Source organism: Hyperolius riggenbachi, chromosome 7 (assembly GCF_040937935.1).
Source record: "Hyperolius riggenbachi isolate aHypRig1 chromosome 7, aHypRig1.pri, whole genome shotgun sequence".
Taxonomy (NCBI): domain Eukaryota; kingdom Metazoa; phylum Chordata; class Amphibia; order Anura; family Hyperoliidae; genus Hyperolius; species Hyperolius riggenbachi.
The window spans coordinates 293601613-293626034 of NC_090652.1; the positions used below are offsets into that span (position 1 = coordinate 293601613).

At 44.5% G+C, this 24422-nt stretch overlaps 1 protein-coding gene across 1 annotated transcript; it reads right to left on the reverse strand.

The window, feature by feature from the left end:
* Window positions 1-7670: 7670 nt before the first annotated feature.
* On the reverse strand, window positions 7671-22926 carry LOC137525877 (uncharacterized). The gene is made up of 3 exons (XM_068247094.1): window positions 21723-22926; window positions 13844-13912; window positions 7671-8275 (listed from the first exon to the last, which is right to left on the reverse strand). The coding sequence occupies exons 1-3, from the start codon at window positions 22916-22918 to the stop codon at window positions 8050-8052; spliced, it is 1491 nt and encodes a 496-aa protein (XP_068103195.1). The 5' UTR covers window positions 22919-22926; the 3' UTR covers window positions 7671-8049.
* Between the last annotated feature and the right edge of the window lie 1496 nt (window positions 22927-24422).

The following is a 24422-nucleotide window of genomic DNA, read 5'->3' on the forward strand; positions in this document are numbered from 1 at the left end:
GTAGCCTAAACCTTCTCGAAGTTTAACTTCTGTGCGATTTTTGTACCAAAAGAGGTACCATTTTTTAAGCCTTTCCTTACATTGCAAGCATTTTTACGGACCGCTTGCAAGATGTCCGCAAACATGCGTACAATTTTTTTAAAATTCACACATACGTATGTATATATATGTATGTATATTTATATATATATATATATATATATATATATATATATATATATATATATATATATATATATATATATATGATTTTTATTTATTTTCTTACTTTATTATTTGATGCTATGGACAGTAGGCAGTACCAATTGCAGCTAGTTTTTTTAAGGACGAGGCAGGCTCATCCATTCCTCTAAGAAGGTTAATTGTCCCTCAGAGAGGCTCGCAATCTATTCTCTACCATAGTCATATGTCTATGTATGTATCGTGTAGTGTATGTATCAAAGTCCAGGGCCAATTTAGGGGGAAGCCAATTAACTTATCTGTATGTTATTGGGATATGGGAGGAAACCAGAGTGCCCGGAGGAAACTCACGCAGACACATGGAGAACATACAAAATCCATGCAGATAGTACCCTGGCTGTGATTCAAATAGGGACCCAACGCTGCAAGGCAAGAGAGCACTAACCACTATGCCACCATGCTGCCCATGTCCCATTTGAATGACGTAAAGCCATAATACCTCCCAACATTTTGGGATAAGAAAGAGGGACACTTTAAAGAGACTCTGTAACAATTTTTTCAGCCTTAGTTCTTCTATCCTATGAGTTCCTATGCCTGTTCTAATGTGCTGGGGCTTACTGCAGTCTTTCCTAATTACACTGTCTCTGTAATAAATCAATGTATCTTTCCTCTGTCCTGTTTGTCGGGCTAAGGCTTTGATTGTGTGGAATGTGCAGGGCTGCTTGTGATTGGTAGAAGCGATACACACCCTCTGCAGGCCCCCTGCATACTCACACACTATGCTTAGCTGAGCCTATTAGAAGCTGGTTAGTTTGTTTGTAAACATTGCCTAAAACTGTTAATTACAAGCCAGGATTGCAGCAGAGAGTGGCAGAAACAGCATAGAGGGGCACAGGAGAAAATAATGAATAGAATGGTATGCTTTTTAGTGTAAGAATATTAGAGTACAGATTCTCTTTAAGACATGCCCCCACCACACCTCTAACCACGCCTCCACCACACCCCTCGCCATGCATGTCACAAAGAATTTGGAATCAAAAGATTTTGTTTTATCATTGAAATCACACTGGTTCTTTCTAGCATCCTTATATTTCTTAATTTTAACATTTGAAAATAAGAAATATGTCAATTTAATTGATGTAAATTAACCTTCCTGGCGGCCGGTAACCCCGAACATAGTTCTGGGTAAACCACGCAGGAGGTTTTCTCCGGCCCTGCTCGGCCGATTTGCATACTTTTTTTTTTGCTGGACGACGCAGCTAGCACTTTGCTAGCTGCGCCAGCACACTGATCGCCGCCGCCCTGTGCCCGATCGCAGCTATCCGTCGTGGCGCGCGGCCCCCCCCCCCCAGACCCCGTGCGCTGCCTGGCCAATCAGTGCCAGGCAGCGCCGAGGGGTGGATCGGGACTCCCAATGACGTCCCGACGTCGGTGACGTCATCCCGCCCCGTCGCCATGGCAACGGTGGAAGCCCTCCAGGAAATCCCGTTCTTTGAACGGGATTTCCTGATCGGAGATCGCCGAAGGCGATCGAAGCGGGCGGGGGGGATGCCGCTGAGCAGCGGCTATCATGTAGCGAGCCCTGGGCTCGCTACATGATTTAAAAAAAAAAAAAAACTGCTGCGCTGCCTCCTGGCGGAATTTTTCATACCGCCAGGAGGGTTAAACACATTTTAAGTAAAAAAAAAATACATATTTGTACCCGGATATGTACATCAGTCATGAAAGAGGGACAAATAAGTAAGAAAGAGGGACAGAGGAAGTGGGTTTCCAAAGAGGGACAATCCCTCCAAAAGAGGGACAGTTGGAAGCTATGTAAAGCCCTTTAACACTTTTTATTAAAGGAGTACTGTAGGGGGTCGGGGGGAAAAGAGTTGAACTTACCGGGGCTTCTAATGGTCCCCCGCAGACATCCTGTGCCTGCGCAGACACTCACCGATGCTCCGGCCCCGCCTCCAGTTCACTTCTGGAATTTCCGACTTTAAAGTCGGAAAACCACTGCGCCAGCGCGCCCGCGTCCTCGCTCCCACTGACGTCACCAGGAGTGTATTGGGCAGGCCCAGTATGGTCTGTGCCTGCGCAGTACACTTCTGGTGACATCAGCGGGAGCGAGGAAACACCCGCACAGGCGCAGTGGTTTTCCGGAAATTCCAGAAGTGAACTGGAGGCGGGGCCGGAGCATCGGTGAGTGGCTGCGCGGGCACAGGATGTCTGCGGGGGACCATTAGAAGCCCCGGGTAAGTTCAACTCATTTTCCCCCTACCGCCCTACAGTAGTCCTTTAATGTTACTTTAAATATGTATGCTCGAATCATCAGAGTGACATTGCAGAGAACAAGCTCTGTACAGATAAGCAGCTCAGAGGTAACCAAGCAGCATGTACTGTCAATAGAGAGGGGAGCATGTTGGCAGCAAATGAGCAAGCTGCATCCTGTGGCACTGCTAAGCAGAAGACAAGGAGCTCATACATTGCTCATTGTTTAAACACATGGTACATTCTCTAACAAGACGTTCTGGCAGCCATCTTGGCCGAAGATCATCTAGCATGTTGTTCAAAGCTAATGAAAATAATATCATGAATAAAAGGTTTTTTTTAATAATACAGTTTTTTTATTTATAGATTATTTAGGCAGTGTTTGCCCATTGTAAAATCTTCCCTCTCCCTGATTTCCACTCTGAAATGTATCACTGGTGGTGACATCTTTAGTTCTGCCAGGGAATCTGTGCGGATTGTTCGTTACTGAAAGCTCTATGCTTGCTTGGCCGTTGGAAACAACCGTTATTTCCCACAATCTTGAAGGAAACTTTGAATGACCAGCACAGGAGTAAAATTTTTATGTCTTATTTTATTCACACGACATCAGTTAAAGTAAATTTGAAGCTTAAATAAAACAAAAAATCAGATACTTACCTAAGGAGAGGGAAGGCTCTGGATCCTATAGAGCAGGGATGTCAAACCGGTCCTTCGAGGGCCGAGGTCCTCACACATTTTTAACACAGCTCAAATTAATGATGGGTCGGAATCAGGAAAGGTGTGGTCCATCAGGTAGAACACATTATTATTATTAAGTATTTATATAGCGCCGACATATTACGCAACGCTGTACAATGTATATATATATATATCTTGTCACTAACTGTCCCTCAAAGGAGCTCACAATCTAATCCCTACCATTGCCATATGTCTATATTATGTAGTGTAAGTACTGTAGTCTAGGGCCAATTTTTAGGGGGAGCCAATTAACTTATCTGTATGTTTTTGGAATGTGGGAGGAAACCGGAGTGCCCGGAGGAAACCCACGCAGACACGGAGAGAACATACAAACTCTTTGCAGATAGTGCCTTGGCTGGGATTCGAACCAGGGACCCAGCGCTGCAAGGCGAGAGAGCTAACCACTACGCCACCGTGCTGCCCATTCCTCTCTTTCTCAGTCCATCCTAAATACTGGCATGGATCTGGCCCTCCAGGCCTGGAGTTCGACACCTGTGCTATAGAGCCTTCCCATTCCTCTCCTCATCTCCATGTTCCCCGCAGGCTCCTCTGTTCCTGGCGTAGGAGGCTTCAGCAGTGTTCGGGAGCCCGGATGCTCCCCTTGAAGACGGGCGGCCCGAAGACTTCCAAATCCCACCCACAGTGGAAGAGAGCAGCCTCAGACCAACTGTTGTAGACTGCTAATGGGGGAGCCTGGGCAGGAACAACAGGACCAGAAGAAGGATGGGATGGCTCTATAGGACCCAGAGCCTTCCCTCTCCTTAGGTGACAAACTGCGCAAACATATGAATGGACAAAGGCACACTATTAATGATACCAAATCTGGACTCCCAGTTGCTACACACTTTCGGTCCAACGGACACAGCATGGATGATCTTCGTGTCACTGCCCTGAAGGGTGGCTTCAAAACGTCAAATGATCGACTAATAGCAGAAACAAAATTTATAAATTGGTTCAAAGCTGTGCAGAATGGTTTGAATAAGGACAAAAACTTCTTATATTGGTATGAGACTGATGATATTTGAACTTTCTCAGCCATTCTAGCTGAACTTGTGAACTAAGAATTTACGATACCTCTGGGTCAATCCTAATCCCAGGTCTGTGAGCAGGTGTTAAACAAGGATCCTTATCTTAGCTTACAACCTCTAACCCCAGGTCCATGGTCTGTGTGAATTAAGGCATCTTAATGACATGTATTTATGCTTGAAAAAAATATCTGTTTTCCCTTTTGATGTTGCATGTATAAAGCTGTCTGTAGGAGTAGAGAAATTGAAGATCGGCACTAGATGCAGCTGGCAGCCTAGGCGGGGTTAAGTGGTACACTTACTGTGCCTCCAGAAAAACAGCAATACTTGTAACTTCCAAAGAATAGAAAGATCCGGGCACCAGTAGTGTTGCAATACCACCTCTTTATTTCATCCCCACCCGACAAGACATACAACAGGGCTAGTCTGACAGCTGTTTCGCAAGCTCAACGCTCGCTTCCTCAGAGGGTCTCTGAGGAAGCGAGCGTTGAGCTTGCGAAACAGCTGTCAGACTAGCCCTGTTGTATGTCTTGTCGGGTGGGGATGAAATAAAGAGGTGGTATTGCAACACTACTGGTGCCCGGATAAAGCTGTCTGTACCACCAGTTTGCAAACTAACAGGATATAAGCCCGACGAAGGCTGCAAGGCCGAAAGCTTGCTTATTTTTATTCATTTTTAGTTAGCCAATAAATGGTATCATCCTGATTTAAAACGTCTTGCTTTTACTGATGGCTAACATGGTACAATACCCTACTGCTACTCCTTAGGTGAGTATCTGTGTTTTTTTTTTTTCATTTAGGCTTCAGACTCCTAATAGAAGCAGCCAGGCCTGTTACCGACCATTGTAAATACAGCTCAGTAATGCAATTCATAGCTCATGCTGCAGTGATGATGATACTGGTGCCGGATCACATTACAGCAGGTACAGTAGCTGGTTTTTCAGTTTCCTTGAAGAATTTAATCTACATGAGTCTAGCAGACTTGACTGTTGCACAGATGCTGTTTACTTGGTGGGGTGCTGTCTACCCACCTACTGTTATATGCCGCAATGTAATAAAGTTCACAGAGGACAAACTGTCAGGGCCATGGCAATGACATCACACTGTGGGAGGGGTTTTACCAAAATATGAGCCATACAGATGTCTCTGATCATCTTTTTAAGATAAGGTAAATTCAGAAAGTTGGTATTGGCTACCGACTGGGAGGAACGTCAATCTTGGGTTACAGTTCCTCTTTAAAGCGGACCTGAACTCAGAACTTCCTCTCTGCTCTAAACAATACGCAACAACATAATAACCTATAAAGAAAAACATTTGTTTGTTACAGCTGATACAAATCATGCAGTAAATCGGCACTGTTACTACTTTCCTGCTTCATGGAAGCAGTCATATTGTAAACAGCCTGTGCTTTCAAATGAGCTTATCTGCCTCACCTGCTATGGCAGTCAGGTGACACAGGGAAGAGATCAAATTGATGAGGGGGAGAAACAGGCTAAACTCTCTAAATAGATACAGGGTCTCTGTTTTCCTTATGTCCTGTGCAAGAGTTCAGGTACACTTTAAGACAAAGTCCGGAGTCATAGCATGTGCCCACCCCTTCCTGCCACACTTAACTGTTCTCATTGGCCAAACGTAACCATCACTTATGTGATATTGGTGACAGAATTGTTGGGCACTGGTCCTCAATTAACCTAGAACTATTTTACCTGTGAAAGAAATAAAACTAGGGCACAAAGCCTTCTGCAGGGAAAGTATGTTTATTCCTTAAACATAGCAACTAGACACACTGTGTTTATTGTTTCATTTGTCATACATCAGCTCTGTAAAATGATGTCTGTCAGCAAAAAAAATATTTCAAGTGAAGCAACAGTCATTCTCCCAATGAGGAAGAAAAATCCAGGGCACGGAGGCAACGTACTTCCTGTTCCCCATGAGAGAAACCTACAGCACACAAATAAGAAAGCAAATTCTAGGCAACTTTACCAGAACAGAAGATATGGACTCCGCCACTCTCCAAGCAAAATCGTTTATTGAACACGTAGCAAACAGGTACAACAACAGCCCCCGGTCTACAGCTGTTTCATGTGCTAGGCACGCCACCTCAGGACACACAGGGCAATACTAGGCAACGTATTCATCTTATAAAGAATATTTTAACAATGGTTTGCATTAAGCATCTTGTCCAGGGTCCACTTTCATTAAAGGGACACTATCGATTAACATGTTTATTTCAATTGAGATAGAAAATGTTTGGGAAGTGCTGCTAAGTACTGGTGTATACATTTCACTGCTTATCTACTTGATTACTGTTGTCTAATTCCTTTCACATTTTTCTGACGCCAATTCTGACGGCAGACTCAGCCATGAGGGGAGGGGGGGAAGTTCCCTCACAGAGTGCATCAGTTAACTCTGTGTGCAGAGAGCTCAGTCAGAGACAGGCAGAGCTTTCTCTCACAGAGAGCAGAGGAAATGTATCTTATGCCTGATACCTGTTTTCAAATATTCTGCTTCAATATTACACTGTTCTTAGCATGTCAGACTGTAGAGATTCATACAGATTCATACCTCTGCAAATGAGACATTAGGGCTAAATACTCACCTGATCCGTTGTATCCAATCCAGCGCCCCCCCCCCCCCCTCTCTTTGGCAGTGCGAACATATGTTTTTGAAGATCTTAAGAAACCTCCGCCTGCGTTGCTCTGCATGCCAACATAACGGGCTGCTCATCTTCCCTTTCCACAGGGCAATCTGCTATAATGTATATCGCAATGTCAATAAAAGAGATAACAGAACAGGCACTACAGTTCTCAGTGTTGTTTTTAGAGAAAAAATGGATGTAATACAGACAATGGATCGGGTAGCTTACACCTTGGATTGCGAGCTCAAACCTGACAGCACAGGCGTATTCATAAAAGCAGGTAGAAAGAACATAGGTTGGCACTTGCAATCATGCGGTATAAAATAGCGTTATTCTTCCGGCTAATACAGTCTAAAACATTGTAATACAGTTGCACTTCATTCCTACCCGATTCTTAGTTGCTGTGAGGTGGGAGCGGTGGGCCGCCTAAATAATGTAAATTGCCTCTTCATGGGACAGGACAGGCTGCTCATCTTCCTCTTCCCCTCTCCACGGGACAGAACAGGCTGCCTGTCCTCTCCGTTGCATCTCCGTAAGAAATAATAAGCTTAAATGTATGTCCTGTTCTAATCAGGGCTGGTTCTAGACTTTCTGCTGCCTGAAGAAAACTTTTCAAGATGCCCCCCCCCCTCATTTCCCCAGAAACGCTGATATATATATATATATATATATATATATATATATATATATACATATATACTGTATATATATATATATACATATATACTGTATATATATATATATATACATATATACTGTATATATATATATATATATATATATATATATATATATATATATATATATATATATATATATATATATATAGTCCCCATCATACATACATCGGACCAGCCAATCACAGCCACCCAGTGCTCCTTTTGTTAACTGGTGCTGATGGTCTCACTCACGGGTGGGACCACAACACCGTCGTTGGGCCAATCACTGCACTCAATCAGTAGCAGTGACCTATCAGGTGTCACTGCTAATGATCTCTTGCCAGTAATGTGGTTTTACTGTGGCATGTTTCGATAAGAGGCATATATGGACACCTCACCTGCTTATGATGTCATAGGGAAGGGCGGCAGGTGCCAGCGGTCAAATGAGGATGGGGGTGTGTGGAAGAGGAGGGTAGTGTGTGTCAGGAAGGCGGGTGGGAGAGTGGAGAGAAGACAGGCGCCAGGTGGCCCAAACTGTTTGTCCAAACGCCGCCTCCTAGATTTTGTCGCCTGAATCACATGATTCCGGTGGCTTCATGGTAAGTCCATCCCTGGTTATAATTATGCTCAGAATTTGCTCCCAGATGTCCACCTCTTCTTGTGCTGATTCTCTGACACCTTCAGCCTCCAGAAGTCCCTGATGACTCAGCAAGAGGCCATCTTCTATAGAAGGACGGTCACACTGCTGCCCAAACAACGATTTTAACTTCATGGATAGTACCCTGTGGATAAGACATTGAGACAGGAACACAATTAAAAAAATGTATGTTAAAAAGATAAACCAGATATTTGTTTGATAAAGAAGCTAAGAAGTGTTGGAAGTGTATCCGGAAACGTATCCGTGGCTCCGTTTTTAAAACCTGATGAAATCCGGAGCCATGGATAGCACCAAACAGAAACCGGATCCGTCTGCATTTGCGGGGATCCATTTTCAAAACCTGAACGGAAGGTCCGGATCTGCTGCATTTTCACACAACGGAGCTGGATCCTGATAGATGCAGGGGTAGTGGCAGGCAATGGGAAAACGGATCCCCGTCTCTGTGTCACAGCCTGTGGGGGGGAGAGGGGGCCAGCATGCTGGAGGGGTATAGCAGGCAGGACAGGGGTGTCAGCCACCTGGGTCCCCGTCCCCGCTACCCCCTCCAGCTACATGCCGCAAAACTTGTTAAAATGTATAGAAGCGGCAGGTGGAGAACTTACCGTTAGAGATGGGCCGAACCTCCGATTTTCAGTTCGCGAACCTCCGCGAATGGTTCGGTTCGCGAAAAAGTTCGCGAACCGCAATAGACTTCAATGGGGAGGCGAGCTTTGAAAAATAGAAAAAATTCTACCGGCTGGAAAAATTATAGAAAACATGTTTCAAGGGATCTAATACCTGGAGGCAGACATGATTGAGTGAAATACACATCAAAAGTCCCAGGCAAAAATCTAGATTTCACATAAACCCCTATTTTAAGGTCAATTTTCAATTACAGGCTTACTCTGCTCTCCTCCCTCCCACCGGAGGGAGGAGGGTCTCATCTGCCAGACAGTTATAGTATTTCAAAAGCCAGCTTACATACAGTGGCTGGGAATTGAACCCAGGTCTCACTGTGTGGTGGGCAAGTACCTTAACCGCTGTACCACCAACACTACTAACTGAAGCTAGCCTAGCATGTACCATTTCTGCTCAATCCAAGAGAAAAATTAGACAAGACAAATAACATTTATATCACGCTTTTCTCCTGGCGGACTCAAAGCACCAGAGCTGCAGCCACTAGGGCACACTCTATAGGCAGTAGCAGTGTTAGGAAGACTTGCCTAAGGTCTCCTACTGAATAGGTGCTGGCTTACTGAACAGACAGAGCTGAGATTTGAACCCTGGTCTCCTGTGTCAGAGGCAGAGCCCTTAACCATTACACCATCCAGCCACTGCTTAAAGAGAACCAGAGATGAAGCAACCTCATGTATTTTACCTTATAAATCAGTGGGAACATGACAGTAAACACCTAATCTGCTCTTTGTTACATTGTTCTCTGTTTAATTTGCCTGTTATCACCTCTAAGATAAGAATCCCGACTAAGCAGTCGGTCTGGCTTTGCTACAGAATAATTATAGCTGAGACTGTGTTCTTTGCTGTCTTCAAGTCCAAGCCTGCCCCCTGCTGGCTTTGCTCAGGAATCATTATAGCTGAGTCATTATAGCAAAGCCAGAATCAATGCTCAGTCCGGGCTTCTTATCTCAGCTAGATAACAGACACTTTTAGCAGTGAGGATGGAACAGAGAGCATGGTAAATGTTTTCTCTAATGTTCCCACTGATTTCTATGGTAAAATACACAAGGGTGCTTCGTCTCTGGTTCACTTTAAGGATTTGTAGCCAGGCATGGCCTTGCCTTTTGTGTTCAATAGTTGTACAAAGAGAACCCCAGATAGTCAGGCACTGTACCACCAACACTACATGCTGAAGCCAGCCTAGCATGTACTATTTATGCTCAATCCATTTATGCTCAAAAATACAAGAGAGAGAGAGATGAATCTACCTGGCTATCTGGGGTTCTCTTTGGACAACTGTTGAACACAAAAGGCAAGGCCATGCCTCCGGTAGGAGGGAGGAGGCAACAGATAGGAGGGTAGAGGGTGTGAGTAATATACAAGAGCCTAATTAAACTCTCCCTAGCAGAGTGTGTGTAGCAGCTGTCCCTTAACTAATTAGTGTAGGCAGACGAGTGAGTAAAATGGCACAAGGACCTTGCCTTTTATAAGGGGGGGGGTGGGGCTCCAGGCGTGAGTGCAGTCTGATTGGCAACAATATGCCTGCTGACTGTGATGAAGAGGGTCAAAGTTCTGCTCCATAGAGCATTATGGGGCGAATTGAACTTCCGCAAAAGTTCGCATTTGCATGGCGAACGCGAACCACCGAAGTTCGCCTGGAACCGTTCGCGGTTACCTTCTCTCCACTTCCTCCGCTCGCTGCGTCACTGCCTGCAATGCTGCCCTCCCTCCCCACTGACCGCTGCCACCCCCGTCCAGCATGGTGGCTGCCTCTCCCCCCCACGGCAAGGCATACGTTTCTATGGACTGGAAACGTATGCTACAAAAATGCATTTCTGGAAAAAGGGGGGGAGAAAAACAAAGTTTAGAAAAACGGATCCATTTGAAACGGATCAGATCCTGAATGGACCAGTGTGGACCTAGCCTTATTGTTTTACCACATTTATACTGTGTCTGGAAAGTGTACTGGTTAAGGGCTCTGCCTTTGACATGGGCAACCAGCGTTTGAATCCTGATTAAATTCCTATTCAGTAAGAAGTCTTTGGGCAAGACTCCTAAGGGCCTGTTTCCACTACATGCAGAATGGATGCAGAAAAACTGACTCCAATGAAATGCTTTGGGAAAATCTGCATCAGAAAAAAAAGCGTTTAGTGGAAACAGGCCCAGAGGCATTCATCAGAGTCAGTTTTTCTGCATCCATTGTGCATCCAATCTGCGTGTAGTGGCCCTTAGGGCTGGTGCACACCAGAGCGGTTCTGAAGCGTTTTTTAAAACGCTTGCAGGGGGAAAACCTCTTGGCTAATGAAAGTGAATGGGCTGGGGCACACCAGAGCGGTTAGTTTTTTCCACAAACGCAAACTCGGGTCCTGGAGCGTTTTTTAGATTTCTGAGGCGTTTCTGCCTCAATGTTAAAGTATAGGAAAGTGGAAAACAGCTCTGAAAAATGCTAGATCAGAGCGGTTTTCCAGGCGTTTTTGTTACAGAAGCTGTTCAGTAACAGCTTTTACTGTAACAATATTTGTAATCTGCTACACAAAAACGCTCCAAAAAATGCTAGGCAAGTTTAGAACGCTAGGCATGTTTAGAAAACGTCTCTAAACATGCCTAGAATCGCTCTGAAATCTGCTTAAAAAACCTCTAGCGTTTTGCCGATCTGCTAAAGGTTTTTGGTGTGCACTGGGCCTTACTCTGCAGCTCTTGAGCGCTTTAAGTCCAACAGGAGAAATGATATAATAATTTAGTCTTGTTCACACTGGCTATATAAGCATTGTCAAACATTGCTGTAGTTTGACAAATTGTAGAATGTACATACCATATGGAAATAGAAATTCTAGATCTAAAAATAGACAAACAATACTGTTTTAGACATGATTAAGTGTAAAAGGAATGCCTTTAGTGCCCTAAAAATGAAGGGACTGCATCTGCACTAAAGAATTATAGGGAATGTAACAAAAGTAATCAGACAAAACTGGAAGCAGAAAAAAAAGTGGCTAGTTATATAAAGTCAAATCCCCAAAAAGTTTTACAAATATCTCAAAAAGAAAGAAGGTAGAGAATATAAGATTGTTAGAAGATCAGGCGGGAAACTTGATTGTGGAGAACCGAAGCTAAAGCAGAATTTTTAAATGCTGGCTTTGCTTCTGTCTTTACCATGGAGATGCCTTTAGCTCATAATATGGACCCACACTACCTCATTCAGCATAAATTTGCCGAACCCAGGAAGGTGTGCAGTCATTATTAAAGGGGAACTTCAGCCTAAACTAACATACTGTCATTAAGTTACATAAGCTATATTAATTAAAATAGATAGGTAATATAATCTCTTACCCACCCGGTTTTAAAAGAACAGGCAAATGTTTGTGATTTCATGGGGCAGCCATCTTGTTCATGGGGGTAGCCATCTTTTTGGTTGAAAGGAGGTGACAGGAAGCATGAGACACAGTTCCAACTGTCCTGTGTCCTGATCACACCACCCAGCTACACACGCTAGGCTTCAAATCTCAAATTAAAAAAAAAAAATTGCACCAAAACAGCAGAACGAGAACAACAATATCAGAAATCCCATCATGTTTTGCACAGCATTAGGGGAAAAATGCCTGGGCAGGTTTCTTCTGTGCAGCTAAAAATGAGTTTTGGATAAGAAAAACAAAGTTCTGATGCTGTGAAACTGTTAAAAAAACACCAAGCCTTTTCAGTGCTGCTGAGTCGATTTTTAGTCTGGAGGTTCACTTTAAATAAGATTAAGATAGACAAGGCACCTGGCCCAGATGGCACCCAATGCGCAATGCATCTCCGCCCTCCATTCGGATTTTAGGATTCAGTTGTCTATTTAACTGGGCCGCAGCGGTAGTTTTATTGGCCCTGAGGAAGCCGGTTTTCTGGCGAATCGCGATAGCAGAGGTAAGGGCCCACAGAGTGGTTCTGTTCCTTGGCGGGACATCCTTTATTCACCATCTCACTGCTATTTCTTCTACTTTTATGTTCGCTTTCACCCAGCTGTTGGGTCTGCTTGCACTTGTTTTTTGGTTTAACTACTAAACGACCGCTCCACACCAATAACACCAATTGGTGTGGACGCAGCGGCAGCCCCAGGACCGCTCACCGCCAATTGGCGTGAAGTCCTGGAGCGGGGTTTTGCAGGAGATCGCGCGCCTCCGCTTGAATGACGGAGTTCCGCTCTGTCATCAGCCTCCCAGCGGCTGTGGGCACATTACACGGTTCCCACCAGGAACAGAATTCTCTTAATTTACTATATGAAATTCACTGAAATCAAAACGTGGACAGTACAATACATGTGTTATGTAAGTAGATAAATACTTATATATGTCTTTCTTTCCCTGGCATAGTATGGCCAATCCTCCTGCTTTAAAGCTGCAGTGGCCTAATTTGGAAAAAATAGCCTGGTCACTGGGGAGGGGGGGGGGGGGGGGGTGGTGATAAAGCCTGTTGTCCTCAAGTGGTTAATATATAACCCCTTTTTATGTGGATTGGTCACTGTTTCATTCCAGACCCCTATCCTTTTATATGTATGCATATGCATGATTGTATATATATATATATATATATATATATCAACTGTAGTCAACTGTAGCAGGGAAAGAAAGGGGGTGCGGTGCAGTGAGCTGCAGGATACCTGAAGACATTCTGGTGTCTCAACATGTTCCTGTCCCCAGATACTGCACCGGCCCTGTTCTGAGGGGGGATTCTGGGCAGCTGTAATCCCCCCCCCCCCCTGCATCTACCTATGCAGCCTCCATATCCCCCTCACTTCAGGTGTCCTTTAAGTGGCAGTTTGTGGAACCAGTGAAAGACTGTCGGCCATGCACCAGTGCTTCTTCTGGCGATCGGAGCTGTGGGTCACCAGTTTAGGATAACTACAGTACAATGATCACTGCTGTCATAAACCTAATTATCCTTTAATCAGTTTGATGGTAAAATCATAACGATCAGATTTTCAAAAGTAAATAACGGGGAAGTATTAGATTACCATTCTTTATGAATAAGCCCCTTATAGAAATTAACAAACAGAGCTGCTCACCATATGTGAAAAAATTCCAACATTTCTTCGTTGAGGCCAACCACATCTTCTTTCCTTTCCCGTAAGTACCTGAAAAAAAAATATATGATTCACATACAAAAACAAAAATGTCCACACTCAGGGCTACAACCCACTAGAGCGATTTTTTTGAGCATTTAGGTAACAATTTAAACCACTAGCGATGTCCCTAAATGCTCAGCTAATGTTAATGGATGGGCCAAATTCCACTGGAGCAATTGCGATCACTAACGCAGGACATGCAGCATTTTTTGAGCGTTTGCGTTAGCGTTTCTGCAATGTAAAGTATATAAACTCTGGCGTAATCGCTCATGAATCACTATACAGAGCGATTTGCTAGTGTTTTTTTATGACTGCACACTGTAAAAAAAATTAAAATTAATTGAAAGGACCTATCAGAATTAAAAACGCAAATCGCTACACAATCGCTGGCAAAAAAAGCTTACAGCCATGTGGGGGCTGTGTGCAGGTGAGAGTACTGGATGCAATGTTAGGCCTGGGTGCAGGTAGTGGGTGTGAATGGTGCCATGCCTGTACTAGGTGCTGGCTATGGGTGGGCATTGGGTATCATGTGGGCTTTAAATGCAGGTATTTTGGGTGTGGGTACTGGTTAAGTGGGTGCTTGGTGCAGTCAGTGTGTGCTATGTGGATTCTGTATGCAGGTGTGAGTACTGGGTACAATGTTAGGCCTGGGTGCAGATAATTGGTATCATGTGAGTACTGGGTGCCAACTATGGGGGAAAGGGGTGTGGGTGGATGTTGAGAGAAGTAGAGATCAGTAGACGTCAGTGTGGGTGCTGCAGGAAGGGGAAGTAATTGAGGGTGCTGGGGGAGGGAGAGGTCACTGGGGGTTCTAGGGAAGGGAAAGGTCAGTTTAGGTACTGAGGGAGGGCACTATGGGTGCTGCTGGGGACAAGAAGGGTGCCATTGGGGGAGGGAGAGGTCAGTGTGGGTGCTGGGGGAGGCAGGACCACTGCAGTGCTAATGCTGGGGAGGGAGAGGTCAGTATGGGTCCTAGGTGGAGGGAGAGGTCACTGTGGGTGCAGGGTTGAGGGAGAGGTCACTGTGGATGCTGGAGGAGGGAGGGGTCACTGCTGTCAGGGAATCACCATCGTATCTGCTCCCACACAGCTGCAGGGATGGTTATGCTGGGTACACACCATGCGTTTTCCCGCTCGATCTGCTGGTTGATCGGGATCGATTCGACTATTTCCGATGTGCTCGATTCGGGCTTCGATTGTTCCTGCCGTTGATTGGCATGTTAAGTATGCAAAATCGACGGCAGGAACGATCGAAGCCTGAATCCTGCACGTCGGGAATAGTCCAATCGATCCCGATACACTAGGATTCCTGTATGGGACCTCTTTATTCCAAAGTGTCCCAGATGGGGAGGAGCTTCCCACCGGTGGAGGGCGGGGCTTTCCATGGGCGGAGCTTATCGCGGCCGGGGCATATTTTTCGCAGCAAAAGGGGCCTTTTAATGGGTATCTTAAAAGGGGGGTGCTTGGGCACTCAGAGCCCCCCTCCCCCCCCCCCCTGCACGTGCCTGATATTTATAATAGGGTGATCAGATGATCACCATTTTATAAATGGCCAAATAGCATTTACCACATTGAAAGTGGAGAACACTATTTACTTTAGGGGTGGACAGGGTCTCTTTTTCAAACATCCATTTACTGGGATTACTTTCTGTGCAGATTGCTGCTCTTTGCAAATAAAGTCAATGCATGCCACCTTTTTTTTCTGGTAAACAGCCATTATCTGAATGCAGTTTAACCGTTTCTGCCGCGAAGCTCATGTCCGGGCGGCTTTTCTGCTTCGGTGCCGCGCTTCGGCGCGCTCCTGTGGTGTCCCCCGGTATCCCTGGGATCAGTGAACGCGAACATGGTTCCCGATCACCGATCCATGTCCCCCGCAGGAAAACCGAATCGCTCTTACAAGCTGCTTCAGTTTTTTTCCCTGGAAAAATTTCCGCATCCCCCTTGTACTTCCGCTTAGCGAGAAGCACAAGGAGGGGAACAAAAATTCAAGGTGGCCATCTTGTGGCCAAGTAGTAAAACTACATCTACATATTTTTTACATTACAATTTACACATATAATAACATTAAAAATGAACTGTTTATTTCCCACACCAAAATATTACCCAAATAAATTTTTTAATGGGAAAAAAAAAATTACAAAAAAAAAACAAAAACACAAATAGTTACCTAAGGGTCTGAACTTTTTAAATATGCATTTGAAGGAGGTATACTACGAATATTTTTTAAATTATAAGCTTGTAAATAGTGATGGACGTAAAATAAATAAAATATTGGTGCCATACATTGTGATAGGGACAAATTTAAATGCTGTCATAACCGAGACAAAAGGGCAAATAAAAAACATAGGTTTTAATTATGGTAGCTTGGATTGTTTTAAAGCTATAATGGCCGAAAACTGAGAAATCATGAATTTTTTCCATTTTTTTCTTATTAATCCTGGTAAAATGCATTTATAAAAAAATAATTCTTAGCAAAATGTACCACCCAAAAAAAGCCTAATTAGTGGCGGAAAAAACAAGATCTAGATCAATACATTTTGATAAGTAGTGATAAAGTTATTAGCGAATGAATGGGAGGTGAAAATTGCTCTGGTGCATAAGGTGAAAAATCCCCGCGGGCTGAAATGTTAAAGGACACCCGAGGTGAAATAAACGAATGAAATAAACAACAATTGTACTTATCCTTCATATTTCTCCTAAAATGACTTTTGAAAATGTTCCACAGTTTTATTTTATATTTAACCACACCCCACCCCCGATCGCCGTTGGCCCACTCTGATCACCCCCGATCGCCGCCAAATACATACCCCCCTGGTGCCCGCGCTGGCGCAGCCTCTCCATAGCCTCCAGCGGTGGCAGCGATTGGAACTGCGCATCACGTCGATGACGTCAGACGTCATGCCCGATCGTTGCCATAGCAACGCCTGAAGCTATGACGAAAGTCTCCGCCATCGCAGGATTGTGGCCATGTAAATATTGCCGGCGGCGATCGGAGGGGGGGGGGGGACAGTACCGGGGGACTTAGGGGGAAAGTGTAGCTAGCCTAGTGCTAGCTACACTAACTTAAACACATTTAAAAAAAAAAAAGCCACCCGCGGCCGCATGGCCGCAATAAATAAAATGCCAGGGTGGTTAAATCTTTTTACGGTTTACTGTTTTATTGTTTTTGCTGAATGACACATTCATTGAAGTATGTCAGAGCTAAAATCTATGAACTATTGACCTTTTTTATCTATTTCCTGCTCTCAGAAGCCATTTTCTGCTAGGAAAGTGTTTTATATTTGGAATTTCTTATCGCTGATGGTTACTCTATAGTCTGACCCAGTCCTGACAGGAACTGCCACTTACATACCTGATGTTTAACTCTTTCCGGCACAGAAAGAAAAAAAAGAACACAGCATAGTTATTTGTGTGCTAGGCACTGTACATACACATGTCTATCTCATCATATCACCTCGGTTATCCTTTAAGGGCTTGTTTATATTAAGAGCATGTTCCCTTTTTTATAAGCGCTGGCCATTGTTAAAAGCGCTTGTGCAATGATGTGCTATGTGAGTGTTCTCAAATGAGTGATGAGATTTCTTTCCGAGGGCAAACATGGGTCCTGCACCATTTCTAGAGCGTTTGCACTTCAATGCAAGGTATAGAAAAATCGCAAAGCGCTTGAAAAAGTGCTTCGCAAAGCGATTTGGTGAGCACTTTGGAAAAAAAACACTAACAAAAGCACTCGGCACTTGTGATTGCACTGATGATTTCTAATGTGAACAAGGCCTAAGGCTACTTTTAAGTGAATGGAGTTTCGGATTGTTGCTTTTAGGGTAATTATGGGAGGTGATCAAGGCACAACAGAAAATAATGTCACTCCTTTATGAATAAACAGGTGCTCCAAGGCCGGAAAATCATCTGCACAGACAAAGTATTGTTATTCTGAACGCATTGTCTAAGTGTCCAATAAACATTTTGTATCTTTATTCCACGTTCTGAGGTAAGACTGTTACTGTTTATTACGCTTTTAACAATTTACATCCCTGGCTGCCACTTCTCACCTATCCCCATCATTAATGTGATAGTATTACAGAGTGATCTGATCTCTGAGATTAGAAAATAGAGATGTTACGTATAAATTGTTCTCTAAGAAGCTGCTCTGAACATCTGTGAGGCTTTTGACCTTTTGCGTGCATGAAATAGGAGTGCAAGGAAATATAGGCACCGGGTGAAACTGATATAACTCTAAATGATAAATACCGTTGTGAATTGGTTGCCAGATGAAAATGGAAAAATATTTACAGTGGTAATGACGATAGTAAAATATTGGTAAATTTCACTGAAATTTTATTACAGCTAAACCTAACCCTACTCTCACACTGAAATCTCCTCCCTCCAATGCCGAATCCTAAAACCCCCCTTCCTAACACCCAACCCTAATAGGGATGGTCGGAAATGCCAATTTCCGATTCCGCGATAAATCCGCATTCCGCCAATGCCAATTACCGATTCCGCTTTCCGCTACCAATTTCTGCATTCCAATATGGAAATTCCGCCCGAATTTAACATCGATTTTCTCAAAAACTATAAGGTCTTTTTGAAAACTTTTATTGCATCTTGTTCACAAGATTTGGTTTAATAAACCCTGAAAATTTGGTGTTTCTAGGACTTACAGGGGCTTTGCTATTAACCGCTAAAGCAGGCGGATTTTTACTGTAATGTAAAATGCAGAAAATAGGCAGATGCAGATTTTCTGCATTTTACAATACAGTAAAAATCTGCTGACTTTAGCGGTTAATAGCAAAGCCCCCGTAAGTCCTAGAAACACCAAATGTTCAGGGTTTATTAAACAGAATCTTGTGAACAAGATGCAAAAAAAAGTTTTCAAAAAGATGTTAAAGTCGAGTGGAATTTCCGCGATTTTACCACACTTGCATTACCGATTTCCGCATTCCGATGCGGAAATGCAATTTCCGATCGGAATTTCGGACATTGCATTTCCATGGAATCCGAATGAACATCCCTAAACTCTAAAACCCCCTCTTGACCCCTAACCCTAAAACCCATCTTCCTGACACCGACCTAACCTTAAAACCCCCTTCCTGAGTCCTAACTCTAAACCCCCCCCCCCCTTGACGCATAACCCTAGAACTTCCTTCTTGATGCCAAACCCTAAAACCCCCCTCCTTGACACCTAACCCTAAAACCTGCCTTCCTGATTCCTAACCTTAACCCCCCCCCCCCCCCCCCTTTCCCAGAGATGGATTAAGACGTAATGGGTAGTAGATTGGGGGTTTCCTTGTGGTCCTTTTAGTAAGCTGAAGTGAAGATACGTCACAGAAGGTGGCAAGTGGACCCCTTGACACCCACTAGGCTTCATGCTCATGCCTAGCTTGCCAGCTGGAAGATCCTCAAAAATGAAAAAAAAAAATGTTAACCTCCTTATGTTAATCCCCCATTTATACATTACCCAGCCTGGATCCAGCGATCGCGCAAACTCCCTGCACAGCGCCGGTCTCTCTATGGGGAGGATCGGGTCTGGGCATGACGTCATGTGCGATCCTCCCCATAGTGAAGACCGGAGCTGTGCGGGGAGGCTGCGCCGATCGCTGGATCCAGGCTGGGTAATGTATAAATGGGGGAGCAGGGGGTGCCGGGCATATGTACTAGCTAGCCTAGTGCTAGCTAAAGGGTTTTCAGGCATGGGATCTCTGGGGAACACAAACTGGCAAAACCTCCCCTAGGTTTAGAGGGCAAAAACCAGGGGGAAAAAATATAAACGAAACCTGGTGTATCCATATTCTAAGAGCGTCTTGTACATGTCCTCCCCAAATGGTGTCCTCCTGTGTCCCCCATGTGTCCTCCTGTGTCTCCATATGTCCTCCTGTGTCCCCCCCATGTGTCCTCCTGTATCCCCATGTATCTTCTTACATCCCCACATGTCCTCCTGTGTTCCTCATGTCTCCCCATGTGTCCTCCCGTATTCCCCATGTGTCCTCATGTCTCCTCCTGTGTCCCCATGTATCCTCCTGTGTCCCCCATGTCTCCTCCTGTCTCTCCTATGTCTCCTCCGGTCTCCCCCATGTGCCCGCAGTGTGCCTGGCTCCCCCCACGTGCCTCTCCTCCCTCCCCCTTGAGTCTCTTGGCCCCCCCCCCCCCCCCCCCGTGTGTGTATAGCGACAGCCGGCTTACCTCATCCACCATGCCCGCGGGGATTGCAGACATCTTCTCCATGCGGTTTCCTCTAGTGCCGGGCTTCTACTGACCTCGTCATCATTAGAAGCGGCACTAGAGGATGTCGCACAGAGGAGATGTCTGCAATCCCTTTGGGCATGGCAGATGAGGTTAGCCGGCTGTTTGTTTGTTTGTATTTTCGTTTCTGTGTTTTTTGTTTATATTTCTCTATTCTTTCTTTTTTTGGCTATATATTAATGTTTATGAAAGATCTGATAATTTTTCTTCGAACTATGATGCAAACACTTCCCAACACAAGAGGGCACCTATGTTATATCACAGTTGGGTACCATGCTAAACCTGAGTTTAAAAAAACGAAGAAAAAAAAAAAACGAAACGAACCCCCCCCCCCCCACACCCCCACACCCCCAACATTCGGGAGTCTCCGAACCTGCATATCCTGATGTGAGTGCAAGTTCATGAACCTGTTCGCCCCACCAAACCACCATCTCTACTCTGCATCACATGACGGAGAGCTTCCATTCCAATGACATGGCAGGAGATTCCCTACCTATGGTCACATTTTGTGAGGAGAGGCAAATATATGCAAAATGACATCATGATATAAATACTTCATAAACAGGCAGCAAGATAGACAGGCAACTGGTATTATTTAAAAAAAAATAAAAAAATATATATATATATAGCAGCCTGCATATTCTCCTCAATTCAGGTGTCCTTTACAGCCAGTGAAAACATTTTAAAGGATACCCGAAGTGACACATGTGACATGATGAGATAGACATGTGTATGTACAGTGCCTAGCACACAAATAACTATGCTGTGTTCCTTTTGTTCTTTCTCTGCCTGAAAGAGTTAAATATCAGGTATGTAAGAGGCTGACTCGCACTGTACATACACATGTCTATCTCATCATGTCACATGTCACTTCCGGTATCCTTTAAGGTCTGTAAAGAGGTATTTGGGTACTTCTGAAAATGTGTGCTACTTAACTTGTACAGGAAGTAGGGGAGTGGATGCACATAAAACTGGTTAAACTGTCCATACGTTATTATAATAAACAACTTGCCTAGAAGCATGTTGTACCTGGAGATAGTTTCTCAATCCCCTAAAAGGACCACTATCGAAAATTGAAAATACCTGTAAACAAACAAATAAGAAGTATGTTTCTTCCAGAGAAAAATTAGCCATAAATTACCTTTTTTCCTATGTTGCTGCCACTTACAGTAGGTAGTAGAAATCTGACAGAACTGGCAGATTTTGGACTAGTCCATCTCTTCATGGAGGATTCTCAGCATGGCTTTTATTCTTTATGGAGACACTGTCTGAAAAGGATTTATACAAAGATTCTAGGCTCCCTGTTCGCTGCACGCTTTTTTGGCAGTTGGACAGAACAACTGCCATTCACTATGTGCTTTTGACAATAAACAAAACCCTAAGAATCCATCATGAGGAGATGGGCTAGTCCAAAACCCGTCGGTTCTGTCAGATTTCTACTACCTACTGTAAGTGACAGCAGTATAGGAGAAAAGTAATTTATGGCTCATTTTAGTCTGGAAGAAACTTACTTATTTGTATGTGTTTACATGTATTTTAAATTTTATGGATAGTGGTCCTTGACTTTCCCATTAATTGCTTACCTTAACTTTGAACTCATTACAGATTTCTCGCACACGGTGTCCCTGAATGTCTCACCACAGCAGGTATAGGAGCCATCCACATAAGATCCTCTATGATTCATGTAAAATGCAAAAGCTGCTTCAATGCAGTAAACAGAAACAGGACACAACTTATGTTGTGGAGACATTTTTACTTTCTCTTGGTTCTTCTTGATGGTGTGCCCATAGCCCAGAAGGTGGGAGGCTTCATGAAAGAGGGTCTCTGGCTGGGAATTCATAGCTAGGAATTCATCTTGCTTCCAAAACAGAGGACACAGGTAGATGACTCTGGGTGCATAATCTGGAGACACATGAGCGATCGTTGTTCCCGTTTCTAGGTGTTTGTTCCCCCGAAATGTCACTTCTTGGAGTTGATGGATCAGGTCCTTCACAAGATGGGTGCTGATTAATGGGCAGGAACCTAGAAGCTGTTGGTCCACAAACTCGTCTGGATCATCAACCAGCAGAGAGTCCTTCTTCTTCAGAGTGTCCTGGAGGATATTCAGGGCTCTTTGCTGAACTACACAGGCCTGTCTGCTCTGAACTTCATTTAATAAAGACCCTTTTATAAACCATAAACACTTCAATTCAAGACTCATTAAGGATTTCTCACATACTGTGTCTTTGGCTCTCTCCCCGCAGCAGGAATAGGAGCCGTTGTTGTAGTTCTTTTTGTGACTCATATACACTGAAAATGCAAGCTGAACTGCAGTTGCTGAAAGAGGACACTGTTTATTTTGTTGATAATTTTTTGCTTTGGCTGTGTTATTCTCAGGGGAATCTCTGAACCCAAGTAACTGTGAGACTCCATGGATGAGGATCTCTGGTCGGGAGTCATACTTTAGAAATTTAGGTTGCCTCCAGAATCTTCGACCCAGGCATATAATTTGTCCCTCAGAGGCTGGACACACATAAGCATCTGTGAGTGAGGCCCTCTCTCTTCTAAATGTCACTGTCTGTAGCTGACTGATCAAGTCTTTAACCAGCTCTGTGCTGATTAATGGCAAATGCCTTAATTCCCAGTCATCAAACATCTCTGTCTCATCTACCAACAGATAGTCCTTCTTCTTCAAAGTGTCCTGGAGAATTCTCAGGGTTCTTTGTTGGGCTTCACTGGCAACTTTACTCTCTTTTTTTCTCAATGTTCTCACAGTCGAAAATCCCAGCCAATTCCCCATTTTTCCAACTCGCAGAAATGTTCCAGCTTATACTGTATCAATCTCTACGCAGTGTGTTAATATACTCTGATATTATGGAAATTCCCAGATACAGTAGAAGTTTAGTATAATTTTCCTGGTTAACCATTAACTGGTAGGCAGTGCAACCACACTTTCGGTTTCACAGAAAAGGTGGCTTTCACACGTCTTTCCGAGAAAAGGTTGCTTCACTGGCACATGTCCAGCAACTTTTATAGGTTTGATTATTGCGTAATATATTATAAATCAACAAGACAAAGCAAGCCAGCATGTAGGATAAACTCCTCCTCGCCCTAACAGCAGCATAAACATGTAATGAATTCTCTTAGAAGGCTTTGATGACTCCTTAGGCTTTGGCTTCATCAGAATATCAAAGTCCTAGTTATACCGAGTGTAATGATTTTTGGAATTAGCGAAAGAGACTGTGGCCCATATGCAATTCACTTGTTCTCTTAAGTATTCTCCTAGGTGATATTTTAACACCTTAGTGTAGGTCGGGAGGTCCCACGGCGTCCATCCGGCTCTTCTCCCAGGGCCTGGTCAGAAATGGCTGCCCGGCGACTCCCGGCGACACTTGGCCCGAGTCTCGGGCTCCTTCTTCCTCATACGTGGTTTAATCGCGCATGCGCCATACTGTCACGTCGGCCGCCGTGATGACGCTAGGCAGCCGGCGTGGTGACGTCAGACGTGACGTATGAGGAAGAAGGAGCCCGACACTCGGGCCAAGTGTTGCTGGGACCCGCCGGGCAGCTATTTCTGACCAGGCCCTGGGAGAAGAGCCGGATGGACGCCGTGGGACCTCCCGACCTACCCTGGGCTGCAGAAAGCCCCAGGTGAGTACCAATTTCATTTTTATTCAGAGCTCGGAGTCCCTTTAAACTTGGAAAAATTACAGTTTAAAAAACTTTTTTCTTTGTAAGGCGTTTTTGAAAAAAAAAATCTTTGACTTGTGCCCACTATTCTCCTTAAAGAAAATGTGTAACAAAAAAAGTTCCCCTGGGGGGGTACACACCTCGGGTGGGGGAAGCCTCCGGATCCTGTGTCCCACGGCGGCAGCGATAAAGCTCCCGACCGGTGAGGATGTAAATATTTACCTTCCTGGCTCCAGTGCAGGTGCAGTATCGACTCTCCACTCGGAGATAGGCGGAAATAACCGATCGCTGATGGTCCGCTCTACTGCGCAGGTGCAAGTCTCCTGCGCCTGTGTAGTAGAGCGGACCCAACAGAGATTAGCTATTTCCACCTATTTACGAGAGGAGAGCCACAACAGCGCCCCAGCTGGAGCCAGAAAATGAAAATATTGCACAGCCTGATAAATTGATGGCTGTGCGTTCAGTGGGCTGCAGTGAGACCGCCGTGGGACAGAGGAGAATGGGGGAAGCCTCGATAGGATCCAGAGGCTTCCCCCTACCGAGGTGAGTACCCCCCAGGGGAACTTTTTTCGTTACAGAGTCTCTTTAGTACAGTATATGTAGCAATTTTGGTA

Excerpts from the sequence above, each read along its gene's own strand:
- LOC137525877 (XM_068247094.1), bottom strand. The coding sequence starts at position 22,918 with ATGGGGAATTGGCTGGGATTTTCGACTGTGAGAACATTGAGAAAAAAA. Across the intron at positions 13,913-21,722 it reads GTAATGAGTTCAAAGTTAAG|GTACTTACGGGAAAGGAAAG; the intron begins GTAAGCAATTAA and ends TTTTTTTTTCAG. Across the intron at positions 8,276-13,843 it reads TTGGAATTTTTTCACATATG|GGTACTATCCATGAAGTTAA; the intron begins GTGAGCAGCTCT and ends TCTTATCCACAG.